Below are 15,229 nucleotides of genomic sequence, written 5' to 3' on the forward strand. Positions count from 1 at the left end.
AACATTAAGCAAACAACATATCTAGAGCATGTCCCTGCAGGCCTTTCAAGGTAAACGCTGTCTTTTCAGAGTGTAGTGCAGTGTTTTTACATTGCTGCCTAGTAACAGGTCTAGTCGTAGTCACTCAGTCAGCCACTAGAAGATTCAATAGTGGACATCTCTATTCCAGAAGAGGATTGCATAATACAGGGGGATATAGGCAAAACAAAAACTAGCAATATTATATAAGTAGAGGATACAGGTCCAGTAGAAAGGGCAATAACAGTTAATGGGAAGTAAACAGAGGTGAACAAAAATACAATTTGAGACATCTGGCCTTAACTATTTCACAAGTCAGTAGACTGGTTAAGTACCAGGTTGTACTCGGTAGTACTCGGGCACTTACTAGTAACCAGTACAGTTAGCCAAATAGCATAGACAGTATAACGCATGGGCTAGCTCACGAAGTTCCCTACTAAGGAATGGTCTGCTCAGCAACAAGAGCAGCCAATCAGGATGCTTGCGCACCGGTACAAGCATCATGAGCAGAGGGAGATGAGCTACAAAACTGGACACCAAAACAATGTCCACCAAGAGTTGTCACGTTCGATACTGCAGGACCGGCAAGCCAATCAATAGTAAGGCAATGCAGGGGAAGCACAACTAACCCTTGGGTACAGGCAGGGGCGTACACACAACCCATGGAACCCCGGTACGAAACTGATCCATGGGCCCCCCCCCCTCTCACTACCACCCTGACAGACAGACACACACATACACATACATACGAAGACACACAGACAGATACATACACACACAACACATACATACAAACAGACAGGCACAAATACAGACAGACACACACGACAAACATACATACAAAGACACATACATACAAACAGACAGACAGGCACACGTACGTACAGACAAGACACACACACACATACAGACACACACATATACAGACAAACACACATACATACAGACAGACACATACATACAAAGACACATACATAGGTACAAACAGACAGACACACATACATACAGACAGATAGACAGACACATACAGACACAAACACACACAAGACATACATACATACAGACAGGCACACATACATACAGAAAGATAGACACAGACATACATACAAACAAACAAACACACACATAATATGTAAGTCACCCTCCTGTTTCCTACCTTTTAGGTGCAGGAGGGTGACTTTCCCTAGGGTCCAGTGGTGGCTCAGGTTGATAGGAGTCAGAGTTCCCACTCTGACTCCTCCCGTGTGGGCTCTGGGAGGAGTGACGGGGAGTCACTTCCTCCCAGCGTGTCATGATGTCATAACAGGGGGCCCGGTCGCGCTGTTAAAGCACCGCAGCACTGACCGGGCCCCCTGAAAATCCGTCTCCATCGGGCCACCCGATGGGCACCTTAACATGCAGCCCCGGCGGTTTGCCGCGCAGGCTGGGGCTGCAAATGATGATGGCGGGCACCCAGTCGCAGCGGCCTGCAGGGTGGCTGGGCCCCCTAGAGGTATGGGCCAGTCGGAGCTGCGACCCCTGCGACCGCTCTATGTATGCCAGTGGGTACAGGGGTAGGAGATAGCTGTAGGGGGAGGGGGTGGAAACCCCTTAACTGTAACAAGGGCAAAAACAAAAAAGAAGGACAATGGACAAAACACTAAGAAATTTAAATATAACAATGTCAAGGTAAAGGGAAATACATACTATGTAAAATTAGCAATACAAAGCAGTTAGGAAAAACACGGGTAAAATACAGCACACAGAACCAGATGTCAGGTGCTTAGCTGAGTAGGCAGCAGCAAAGAAAGAGGAGTGGCTTAGGGTTACATGGGTGGATATGTTCTGTGGAATGTCCTTATTGCCTACTGTTGTATTATGGTTAACCCTTGCTAGGGTTATTGTTTTTTTTTGTTTGTTTTTTTGCTCTTTCTATACTTCTTTCTTTCTTTTTCCTTCCCTTTGTTTTTTCTTTTATAAGAATATACAAAAGTTTACAATTTCGTGTTTCCAATACACACTACTTATTATAGTCTTGTGTCGTAGTATTCATCATTTTGTAAGGAAAGGAAGAGAAAATAACGAGAGAGAGAGAGAGACAGTACATGGGATCCTAGGTTTTTAGATGCCCATACAAATTTAGAAAATATCAGTTCATTTTTTTTCAAAATACAATTTTAAATTTGATATGGTATAACTAAATAGAGTAATTTATGGTGTACATAAGATTTCAAGACTCCCAGACGTGAGATTTCTAATCTCTTCCATTGTGTCAGTAATATATTAAGTTCTCCCTGCAGGGTTTCATAATTAACTATAATGGTTTCCGATGTTTTTGATCTAATATTGACACCTAGATACTCGTTAGATTTTTGATGTATATCAAATTGACCAATATTGTCAAGTCATATAAAATGTCAATATTTCAGCTTTTTTTTTTTAAAGATTTCATTTATAATTAAACAATGAGGAAAATAGATCTATTGTGTATAAGAGGGTATAAGAGGGTATAATCGAGGATCCTGGAGAAGAGAGTTAGAGAAGAACATTATCTGCATATAACGTGATAGTATGTTCTTGATGGTATTTTCCTCTAATTTTGTTATTATTTTGAATAAATGCAGCTAATGGTTGGATTATTAAGGCATACAGTAGAGTGCAAGGGGGCACCCCTGTTGCGTGCCGTTTTGAATCAATATAAGGGTCTCTAACTTTTGCAGTTAGGTTCTTATAGAGAGCATTTACCTGATCTACAAATCTGCCATTTATACCAAACACCCACAATGTTTCAAGCATGTACCTCCAGTCTACTCAATCAAATGCCTTTTCAGAATCGAGCACCAAGATAGAAGGGGTTTGTTTAAGATGTACTTCATCTACATGGTTAAAAATTCTACGGGTGTTATCCTCCCCTGATCTGCCCTGCATCAATCCAGCCTGGTCTGGTTGAATAAGGTCAATGATCACTCGATTGAGTCTTTGGGCTAAAATTTTAGAAAAAAGCTTGACATCTAGATTAATAAGGGAGATGGGTCTATAGTTGGTATTTAGTCTGTATTGGATCTTTTCCTGGCTTTAGAATGGGAGATATAGTGGACTCCATCATCTCTGGAACAAAGCCAGCTTCTTCCCTAATTTAATTGAACATTCCGCTTAAAATAGGATTAATTACTGGATCAAGGATTTGAAAAAATAATACCGTAAAGCTGTCCGGTCCTGGAGCCTTACCTTTTTTCATTTCCTTTATTGCTGATGATATTTCTAATAATGCAAAAGGGTAGATTTAAGATATCTATTTTTTCAATAGATAAACAGGGAAGATGCAGGCCATCAAGAAATGTTCTTATGGTAGCATTTATAGCCTCCAAATCCGAGAGGTTATACAGTGATTCAAAGTATTGGCTAAATGCCTTTCATATATGTGCAGGTGATATACAGATATTTCCTTCTTTCTAGATTGTTGATTGTATCATTTGAGTTTCCTGGTCAACTATTTTCCAGGTCTATTATTGTTATAATATCAGTACTTTTTAAAGCGCAATAATGTTTTGTCTTTCCATCTAATTTTTCCATTATTTTACCCTGAATGATCTCCGGTAGCATCCTTTGTGAGATTAACTGTATTCTGTCTTTCTAATTTTGCAAGTAAAATATATAATTTTGTGAGATCTCTACCTCTCTTTCTCTTGATCCAGGATCCATTTTTTTTAAATAAAATATCCTCTCAGAAAACCTTTCAGGGTGTACTATCTTGAATCTCACCATTATCATTAAACTTTAAGGTATTGAGGTTTACCTTTAAGATTTAAAAACGTTGGTGCATGATCTGACCATATGATACTTCCCATCCTGGAGCTGATGGTCATCTCCAGGGTGGTACCCAAGATCAAAAAGAAGTCAATTCATGATTATGAGCCGTTTTGAGATGACTAGAAGCAGTAATCACATTCCTTAGGATGATGCACCCTCCATACATCATATAGATTATTTTTAAAGAGAGAATTTGAAAAAGATTTGACCTTAGTTCTATTATTTTCATATATATAATCTTTGATTAACTTAGTTGTCCTTCTATCTTTGTCAGGATCACAAATCCAGTTTAGATCTTCTATCACCAACAAACCCTTTTTGAAATGTTCTCAATCATTTCAATAGAAAAAATAGAATAAAAATTTGACTGAATGGTCAGATGTTGCATATTAACTAACAAGGGTATGCATAATGTCATTAATATGACAAATCAGAATCATACGTCTACCTTCATTGTCACAACCATGATGTATATGTCCGAATTTTGTTCTATTCTGTTCTATGAACAGGGCCAGACTGGCCGGGATATCAGAAAATTTCCTGGTGGGCCGCGGCACCTGTGGATGATCAGATAGCACTAAATTAGGCTAATTTCATTTAAATGATTTTCCCCTCAGACTGTGACAGCCTGTCTCAGTCCGAGGGGGATTAAGGAGGGAGATGCTGGGAATAATCATAAATGTATAGATTATCAATGTATAGATTGTTCCCCGAGAGGGAACAAGAAAGACAATGCTGCAGCATAGAAAATAAAACCCACATTAATAAACAATGCAAAATCAACAGCAAAAAACCCACATAAACCTGAAGTGGTCTGCGATCCCGCACATGAAATACGATGCATCTCCATGGACAAGTAGCAGCAGAAGTTAAGCAGGGCAGAACATTTCATGTGCAAAGCAACAGGATCATTTGGAATAGAAATAAATACAACATGGAGAAGAGATTTTATTTGTACTCGAGGAAACGCACAGGAACACAGCATGCAGGGCCTGTGGAAGGATTTCTGCCGCCCTAGGCAAAGATCCATTTTACTGCCCCCTCATGAAAGCAAATACAATCTCACAGAGGTTTATTCACTAAACTCTGAATTGCAGTGAGTTGAAAACCAAATTGCAAAGTTTAAGCAAAAACAGCTGAACTGTGACTGTAGCCAAATTGGAGAATTCTTCTAGATCAGCTACTTTGGCCTCAATTTTTGACCATATGGTTTTCAGTTAGGTCTGCCTAATACACACATACTGCTTAATACCTACATCCATATACACATACTGCTTAATACCTACATCCATACACACATACTGCTTAATACATGCATCCATACACACATACTGCTTAATACATGCATCCATATACACATACTGCCCAATACCTACATCCATATATACATACTGCTTAATACCTACATCCATATATACATACTACTTAATACCTACATCCATACACACATACTGCTTAATAACTACATCCATATACACATACTGCTTAATACCTACATCCATACACACATACTGCTTAATACATGCATCCATACACACATACTGCTTAATACATGCATCCATATACACATACTGCCCAATACCTACATCCATATATACATACTGCTTAATACCTACATCCATATATACATACTGCTTAATACCTACATCCATACACACATACTGCTTAATACATGCATCCATACACACATACTGCTTAATACATGCATCCATATACACATACTTCCCAATACCTACATCCATATATACATACTGCTTAATACCTACATCCATATATACATACTACTTAATACCTACATCCATATATACATACTACTTAATACCTACATCCATATACACATACTTCCCAATACCTACATCCATATATACATACTACTTAATACCTACATCCATATATACATACTACTTAATACCTACATCCATATACACATACTGCTTAATAACTACATCCATATATACATACTGCTTAATACCTACATCCATACTCACATACTTCCTAATACATGCATCCATATACACATACTGCTTAATACCTACATCCATACACACATACTGCCTAATACATGCATCCATATACACATACTGCCCAATACCTACATCCATAAACACACTGCCTAATACAGGCATCCATATACACAGCCTGCCTAATACATGCACCCATACACACATACTGCCTAATACCTACATCCATTGTACATTGAATACACAATTTATCTCTGTGGTAAATGATGTATTCAATGCATTTGGTGAATTTAATTTATAAGACTAGCACAGACAAGCACACACACTGACAGACAAACACACTCACTGACAGACAAGCACACACACTAACAGACACACACACACTGCCTTTCAGACACATACTCAGTCACTGAAAAACCCAAACACTCACAGACACACACTCATTGACACACATACACTCACTGACACACACACACACACACATACACTCACTCACTGACAGACACACACACACACAAACTTACACTCACTCCCTCACTGACACACATACTCACTCACTCACAGACATACACACACACAGACAGATACACTCAATGACAGTCAAACACACATTCACACAATTGAATTTTTGAGGCAGATTTAGCCTACCTACCTCCCTGGGGTCCAGTGTGGGGCAGTGTCTCACTCCTCAAGTGCACATTTTAATATGCCGGGGCCAGAATTACATCATATTCCGGCTCTCTTCATCACAGAGGGTGCGCGAGGAAGGAGTGAAAAGCTGCAAGAACAGCCTCCCTCAACGCCCACAAAACAGCTGCCTGCCTCCTCTCCTCTGGCATTTCTCGGCAGAACAGGGACCTGCCATCAAGGTAAGCAGGTGTCTGTTCTGCCATACTGAATAAGGACAGCTTTGGGGGAGCCCTGAGGTGGCCAGATGGCCACCTCCTGGGCCCCCTGTGAAAGGGCTCCTCTGGGCGCCCCCACTTTCGAGCGTGAGGAGGATCGGGCTGGCACTGAGAAGGGGCGGCTCAAGAGCCGCTCGCCAAGCGCTGTGGCCCAAGACAGGGGCAGCCCACCAGGAAATATCACGGCGGGCGCATCCAGGATACCGGCACCCTAGGTGAATGCCAAGTTCGCCTAATGGTGGTGCCGGCCCTGACAGCATGCTCTCAATGTGGTGAAACAGAATTAGAACACAATTAAGATATCAAATAAAAAAAGAAAATACTGCAACACAGTAAATAAAACACACAAACAGCAATAAATAAATCAATGCCACCCAAAAATAAAACAACTATTCAAGTGAAGCTGACTATGAACCTGCATATGAAATATAATGCCCTTGAAAAGACTTGTTGCACCTGAAGTCATGCAGGGCAGCACATTTCATGTGCAGAGTGACATGGGGAAATTTATTTTAATGTAAAACGTCTTTAAAAAGGCAGCACAGGGAAAGTGCCTGCCTGCAGTGAGGTGAAACACAGTAAGCAGGCTAACACTTTTCTTGAAGGGTAACAAGAACTTAAAGCAGGATAAAAAAATAAAACAAAAAAGACAACACAACAAGAGAACACAGGAAAATAAAAGAGAAATTACACTTAAAAAAAATAAGCAAGACGTTTGAAATTCATGTGGAAAGACTTGCCAAACCAGAGGTTAAGCAGGGCAGCACTTTACATGTGTAGAACAACAGTGAGTATACGCTTAAACTGTGACACCAATCTACCTACCTACCTACTTCAATTAAAAGCTATTTTAGGAGAAAAAAAAATAACACAGATTTAAATAAATCAATATCACAGGTTTACTACGGGGACGACAACCACTTCATTAAAAAAAAAAAATTTTTTTTTTTATTGAAGACGAAGAAGAATGTAAGCATATAAGCTGTATATCTTTGAGGCAACGTCAATTTAAATGCAATTTTAGGATAATCTGATATTGGGGCTATACTTTGAACTAAAAACCTTATTGGGGAAACTCTGCAAATCTCTTTGCTTGGCCTCCCAATGCTCCTCTGACCTCACAGTGCTGCTCTGACATCACTATGCTCCTCTCAGCTGACAGTGCTGCTACTGCTTCACTTAGTCATTGCACTGCATAGCAGCCAACTGAACAGGAGGCTAAGAGAGCAGTAGCAAATTCATTATTTGGTATTACACAGATATTGATAAAAGCTAAATATATAATCATGGCTGGACAACAGCCAAGGCAGGGAGAACCCTCTGAGCGCCAGGAGAAAGAACACCAAGGCGACCACCCCTGCATAATATGGACTGGGGGTTCAGTAAAAACGCCAGTGGTGAAATTTCAACCAGAAGGTGCAACTGGAGAGGTATGCCTGCGTGAGGTGGGAGAACGCTACCACCTGGCATACAAGATGGCTCGTATCGGGAATCGCCCGGTTAGCACAATGCTATCTGCTCATGGGTTTCAGAAAGTGGAAGACAGCAGTAGCAATTTCAATTTGATGTGGACAGGACCATACATTAATGCTTCTGTCTTGGCAAATCTTTCCAAATATCAGAAAATCAATCACTTCCCCAATTCTGTGGAGTTGGGACGCAAGGATCTTCTCTGCAAAAACATTCAAACCCTGAAGAAGAAACATGGGGCTCAGACATACAACTTCCTACCCCAGAGTTATTTACTTCCCAATGATAACCAGGAATTCTGCAAAGTTATTTCCAAGGATCAAGGCCCGTGGATCTCAAAGCCTGTCTCTGCCTGTCAAGGACGCGGAATTCAGATTATCAATTCCTTCTCTCAAATAAACAGAAGGGAAAAGCTCCTAGTGTCTCGTTATATAAAAAATCCACTTCTTGTTGACGGATTTAAATTTGACCTACGCCTCTTTGTACTGGTCACGTCATATGATCCACTAATTATTTACCTTTATGAAGAGGGTCTGACAAGGTTTGCCACCAATAAATATAAACCAACTGAGGAGAACATGAAAAATCAATATATGCATTTGACCAACACCAGCATAAACAAAGCAAATGCAAACTATGTGAGATCCACAAATCCGGAAGTGGAAAATCACGGCAGTTTATGGAGCATGGGTGCATTGCTGCGTCACCTAAAGGAAATGGGAAAAGACACAGCCACGCTCATGTCTAAAATAGAAGAGCTTGTTATTAAGACCATAATATCGGCAGAAGGCTCTATTGGCTCAGTGTTTCAAGGAACTCTCGCTCACAGAAGAAAGTGTTTTGAGTTATATGGCTTCGATGTCCTAGTTGACGAAACCTTAAAGCCCTGGCTGTTGGAAGTTAATCTGATGCCATCTCTGGTTTCTGATGGACCCCTTGCGTTAAAAATCAAGGCAAATCTGCTTGCAGACACGCTGACATTAATTGGTGTGCAGTGTCAAAATACCCAGCAGAATATAGACAAAGAAGGGCCCACAATAGCTGCAAAAGTGAAAGCAGGATATCAAAAGACAGCTGCTGGACAGACCGAATCCGCCCTCTTCCAAGAGAGGATGAAGATAATTTGTGAGGTCAAGGAGGAGGAAGAGAGAAGAGGCGGTTTTATTCGAATCTTCCCCCACAAGGATACATGGAAGAAATATAGCAATTTCTTGACATACAAATCCTTTAATAGCATGCTGGCTTGTCATCTTTTCACAAAGAAGCCGTCAGAGCCGGGATCCAGCAGTAGTGGACTTGGGCAACACTCTGCGCTGTATGAGCGAAAGCTGCCGCCACTGCGGACAAACCATGAGATGGCACTAGGTCAAGGCAGTCCATCTCATAGTAGAGCAACTCCCAAGGATGTCAGGATACCCCTTAAAAACATTCAGCCTCACCATCTGCATGCAGCGAAGACATCAGATCAAAAAGCCAGCAGTGTTGGTGTTGGGCAGCACTCTGTGCTGCGTGGGCAAAAGCAGCCATCACTGCAGACAAAGAAGTCACTCAGTCCATCAAGATCTTCTCACATGAGCAGTGAAAGAGCTTCCAAGGAGGTAGAGAGACAAAGAATGCCCACTTTAGTGAAATCCAAACACTTGGATAACATTCAGCCTCACCATCTTCTAGCAACAAAGCTGTCAGATCAAAAATCCAGCAGTAGTGGACCCTCGGCGCTGTATCAGCGAAAGCTGCCGCCATTGCAGACGAGTAGGCCTGTGGATCATGTTTTGACGCTCAAGCAAGTTACTCAAATTAATAGTAAAAAACACTGCACACAAAAATCTGGGTATAATTCAGTCAGTCCATCTAAAGTATTTCACCAGAGCAGCGAAAGATTTCCCAAGGACATCGGGAGACGTGGATTATGTGGCATCAGGGACTTTAGCACGGACTCAGGAAGCATAAGACCAGTTGATCCACAGCCTCCTGTTCTGGAGTCCAGCCTAAAGTCAACTGCCAGAGCAAACATCAAATCTCTTCACCACCAGAGCAAGATGTTAGCAAGAAGAGGTCCCAGTGAGCTATTAAACATCGTCACTGGCTTCTCGTCTACCTATCAAAATCTTTGTGCGGAACTCGATCGCCTATAGTGGGACCAGGATGCACCCGAATCTGACACAAAACCAAAAACAGGTACAATATTACAATGATATGTCTGCTTTCTGTCTTACAGACAACCCCAGACAAAATACAAATTAAGACAAAATGTTAATATCTGTTAGACATTTCTTTCAGCTATTGTAAAAGCTAATCTTATATCTATCTATAATATATTCCTATTCCATATTGCATATGTAGAATTCTCCATGGATAGCTAGGTTTACCATTTGTTCTTTCTTTTTTTAAATAACCTTAAGATGAGCTGATTGGGGGGACTAGGGCAAGAGGATCGACAAAAAAATCTTCTGGATCTTTGTGGTTCGATTGTTCCTGAGGCATCTTTACTATCAGAGCCAGGTAAGACTGGTAGTAGTATTTCTACTGCTCAGTTATCCAGAGACAGACAGACCTCAACCTGTGCTGACCCTGAACCGAGCGCTTAAAGTTAAACTATAGTGCCCGGAATACAAAGTTGTATTCCTTGCACTATAGTACCCTATAGTGCCCCATTCCCACATGCTGTCCCACAGCAGCGCAGATCCCACTTACCTGATTCCAGCCCCAATGCCCCATCGGTGTTGCGTCAGGCTCCGTCTTCACTCCTCCTCCCACGACATTGGGTAACTAAAGTGGATGCGCGGCGATCGCATTATAATTACAATTGCAGGGTTAAACTGACAGGGACATTCCACCCAGACCACTTTAATGAGCTGAAGTGGTCTGGGTGCACCTTTAAAGTTTAACCCTCACTTCCTAGGCATTTTACTTTTATGTTTATTAATTTCCTATATTTAATAAAGCGTATACACACTGTTGCTCTACACATGAAAAGTGTGGCCCTGCTTCACCTCTGGTTTGACAAGTCTTTCCAAGGGCAGTACATTCCATGTGATACTCAACATGAATTTCAAGCATCTTGCATATTTTTTTTTTGTTTAATTTATATTTTGTTTTGTTGAGTTCTCTTGCTGTGTTGTCTTTTTGTTTTATTTTTTACCCTGCACTAATGCTTTTCTTGTTTCCCTTCAAGGAACACAAGGAAAGTACTAACCTGCTTACTGTGTTTCACCACATTGCGGACACATACTTACAAACAGGTACAATATTACAATGATAAGTCTGATTAGAGTTATTTGTAAGACAAAAAGCAAACAAACCCAAAAACATAAATTAAGACAAAATTCTCCATGGATAGCTAGCATCATGTTTGCAAAATGTATTTTATGAGACAGAAGTTTATTATTGATTTATTTTTTTATAACTTCAGGAAGAGCTGATTGGATGGAATAAAACAAGAGGATCTAGAAAATAATCTTCTAGAGCTTTGTGGTTTAGATACTACGCCTCTATCGAACGCGTCTTCACCAGCAAAGCCAGGTAAGGCTCTAGTAGTAACATTTCTATCGTTCAGTTATCCAGCGACAGACAGACCTCAAACGGTGCTGACCCTGACATGATAGTGGAACTGTCACATCCCAGGAGTTTTACGATTATGTTTACTTATTTCCTATATTTAATAAAGCATAGCCACGCTGTTGCTCTTCACATGAAAAGTGCTGCTCAGTTTAACCTCCGGTTTGACAACTCTTTCCAAGGACAGTGCATTTTATGTGATGCTCATGTGAATTTCAAATATTTTATTTTTTTTTCATTTATCTTCTGTTTTTGTGCATTTTCTTGTTATATTATCTTTGTTTTATTTTTACCCTGCACTAATGCCTTTCTTGTTCCCCTTCAAGGAGCACAAGGAAAGTGCTAACCTGCTTACTGTGTTTCACCACATTGCGGACACATACTTACAAACAGGTACAATATTACAGTGATAAAAATAACTCTACTCTTAAGACAAACTCAAAAGCATAAATTAAGACAAAATATTAGTATCTGTTAGACATACAGCTATTGTGAAAGCTAATCTCACATTTATTTTTTAAACTTTAGGAAGAGCTGATTGGAGGGGCTAGAACAAGAGGATCTAGAAAATCATCTTCTAGAGTTTTGTGGTTCAGATACTGCGCCTCTATCGAACGCGTCTTTACCAGCAAAGCCAGGTAAGGCTCCAGTAGCAACATTTCTGATAGTGGAACTGTCACATCCCAGGCGTTTTACTATTTCCTTTCATTAATATAGCATATACATGCTGTTGCTCTTCACATGAAAAGTGCTGCTCAGTTTAAAGGGACACTATGGTCACGCAGACCACTTCAGCTTAATGAATTGGTCTGGGTACCAGGTCCCCCAGGTTTTAACCCTTCAGATGTAAAAATAGCAGTTTCATGTTAACATTGCAGGGTTTATCCAGCCTCTAGTGGCTGTCTTCCTGACAGCCGTTAGAGGCGCTTCTGTGATGTTGGATGCGAAATTGAGAAATGCTTTCTTATGGACTGTTTGAATGCGCGCGCGGCTCTTTCCGCGCATGCCCATTCGGCTCCACTTGGGAGCTGACGTCGGTGGGAGAGTAGAGGTCACCAGCGCCGAGGGAGCCCGGCGCTGGATTAAGAGTTGGATTAAGACCCTGAGGGTGGGGGGGACCCTTAGGATTGCATAGTGTCAGGAAAACGGGTTTGTTTTCCTGACACTATAGTGATCCTTTAACCTCCGGTTTGACAAGTCTTTCCAAGGGCAGAACATTTTATGTAATAAAGATAAAGAATCACCAGAAAAAGGGTGTGCTCCCTTTCTGATAAAATTGGAAGGTTATATAGTGGTCCCACAAAGAGGCAGGTAACTTATCAAATCCCAGTAAATTAACCCACACCTTAGGTTAAAAATATTATAAACAGATATAAATAGCAAAAAGAAAGAATCAAGTTGCTGGTACCAGGAGATAGTTTCTGTCACTTATCGTACTCTTAATCGTACTCTTAATTTGTGTTTTTGGGTTTGTTTGCTTTTTGTCTTACAAATAACTCTAATCAGACTTATCATTGTAATATTGTACCTGTTTGTAAGTATGTGTCCGCAATGTGGTGAAACACAGTAAGCAGGTTAGCACTTTCCTTGTGCTACTTGAAGGGAAACAAGAAAGGCATTAGTGCAGGGTAAAAACATAAAAATAAAACAAAGATAAAATAACAAGAGAATGCACAAAAATAAAAGATAAACTAAAAAAAAAAAAAGATGTTTGAAATTCACATTGAGCATCACATAAAATGTTCTGATATAAATAGCAAAAAGAAAGAAAGAATCAAGTTGCTGGTACCAGGAGATAGTTTCTGTCACTTATCGTACTAGAAGGGGAGATATAATCTCACTAAACTCGGTGAAATGGCAATATAAATAAGCAGAAAGGGGTTGATCGACTAAACAATGTTATATCTTGAAAATAATACAAATATAAAACCTTAGAAATATAAAAGGAAGCAATGATAGTATTAGTCCTTAGTATTTGATGAACGAGCAAGGTAATCCAAATAAGTCTATATTGAGTCTATTAATCTGTATGCTCCTATTAAGATACGGCTGAAAACCCTTCTATTGTGACAGCAGGGAAAACTAGCCGATAGGAGCAACAATATTACTATAGTAACACACTTAAATAATATGCAACAGTGTGATACACATAAAAAATGATATAATACAATGTATGAAGAAAATGTAGAGATGTGTGAAAAACTTCTCTACAAAAAGATCAAATATTGTGATCGATGGTATTTTCTGTCCAGCTTCAGTAGTTAGTCTTAATGTTGTAAAATACAAAAAAAGACCGTCTTCCATATAAAATACTATTTATTCAAAGTAGAAATAAAATCAAAATTAAAATAACAATTTCTTCACTGATGGTTACAAAGAATAGGAACCTTATCCGGAGTTTGTGCCACCTTCAGTTCTGAACCTCTGCCGTTGCTGACTGACAAAAGCCGGCTTGCAGTCAGCTGCAGAGTCCTGTGTGTTTCCGAAACTGAAGGGGAGACTTGCCGCGTGCGTTCCACTTCAATCCGGTTTGCGTTCCAATCAGTCAGTCTCCAATCAGTCTGTTTCGGTGAGATGCAGCCTTACGCGTTTCGTGACTGTCACTTCATCAGAGGAGTGCATCTTACATCGGAAGCTGGATACTAAATACTTATGGTCATATTAACCCTTTATTTACTCCATTATCAAATTGTAAAACATTTTTATCACAAAAAAATATATAATAAAATATAAAAATCCCGTAAATGTAAATAAAAAACGACAGGAGAATATGCCAATGTTTAGATGTCCCAATATTTAGGACAGCATACTTGAAAAAATAATATAACTCATATTAATCATAACAATATTAAAAATAAAATAGAAAAGTACCTTTTTTATAATACAGTAATTAATTACCAATAAAAGTTTTTTTTTATAAAAAACAGACCATAATGTAACAAGAATTATCTCTTCATGGTATAGACCTAGTTGATATAGAGTGCAGTACCATCATTACTACAAAATTACATTATAATTCTATATCTCAAACATTATAGAGAATTCCAGAACACTTAAATGTGAGAGAAGACATCATAGATTAGTTCAACCAGAACATAATATTTAATAAAATACTAAAAGAATGCTAATATAATAGTAGCATAACCTTAAAAAATAATGACATAAACCCCCCCCCCCCCCCCCAAAAAAAAAAACAGTGTGTGGAAGAGAACCAGGGTAGAAAAGAAAACCAGAATATGGAAAAATCAAATTCAATCTAAATTTAAATATTTTCATAAAAATGCATTCAACTCAAAGTCCAAGTTTAACCCTTTCGGTTCTAAGGTGTCCAATTGGAATATCCACTTTGCTTCGGCTCTGTCCAGAGACTTTTCTAGATTCCCCCCTCTCCAATGTAGATTGATTTTTTCAATTGCTATAAATTGTAGTCCTTCTGGATTGCTAGAATGTGTAGTCTGATAATGTCTTGAAAGATTATGAGTTGGGAGACTTTCCCTGATGTTCCTGATGTGTTCCGCTAGTCTTGTC

General features: G+C 39.6%; 1 protein-coding gene across 1 annotated transcript; it reads left to right on the forward strand.

Moving 5' to 3' along the window:
- The first annotated feature begins 7,959 nt into the window (after positions 1 to 7,959).
- LOC134612244 (tubulin polyglutamylase TTLL5-like) lies at positions 7,960 to 10,278 on the forward strand. Its single transcript, XM_063456592.1, has one exon. It carries the CDS (start codon positions 7,960 to 7,962, stop codon positions 10,276 to 10,278), a length of 2,319 nt encoding a protein of 772 aa, XP_063312662.1.
- The last annotated feature ends 4,951 nt before the right edge of the window (positions 10,279 to 15,229 follow it).

This window comes from Pelobates fuscus, chromosome 5 (genome assembly GCF_036172605.1).
Source record: "Pelobates fuscus isolate aPelFus1 chromosome 5, aPelFus1.pri, whole genome shotgun sequence".
In the NCBI taxonomy this organism is placed as follows: Eukaryota; Metazoa; Chordata; class Amphibia; order Anura; family Pelobatidae; genus Pelobates; species Pelobates fuscus.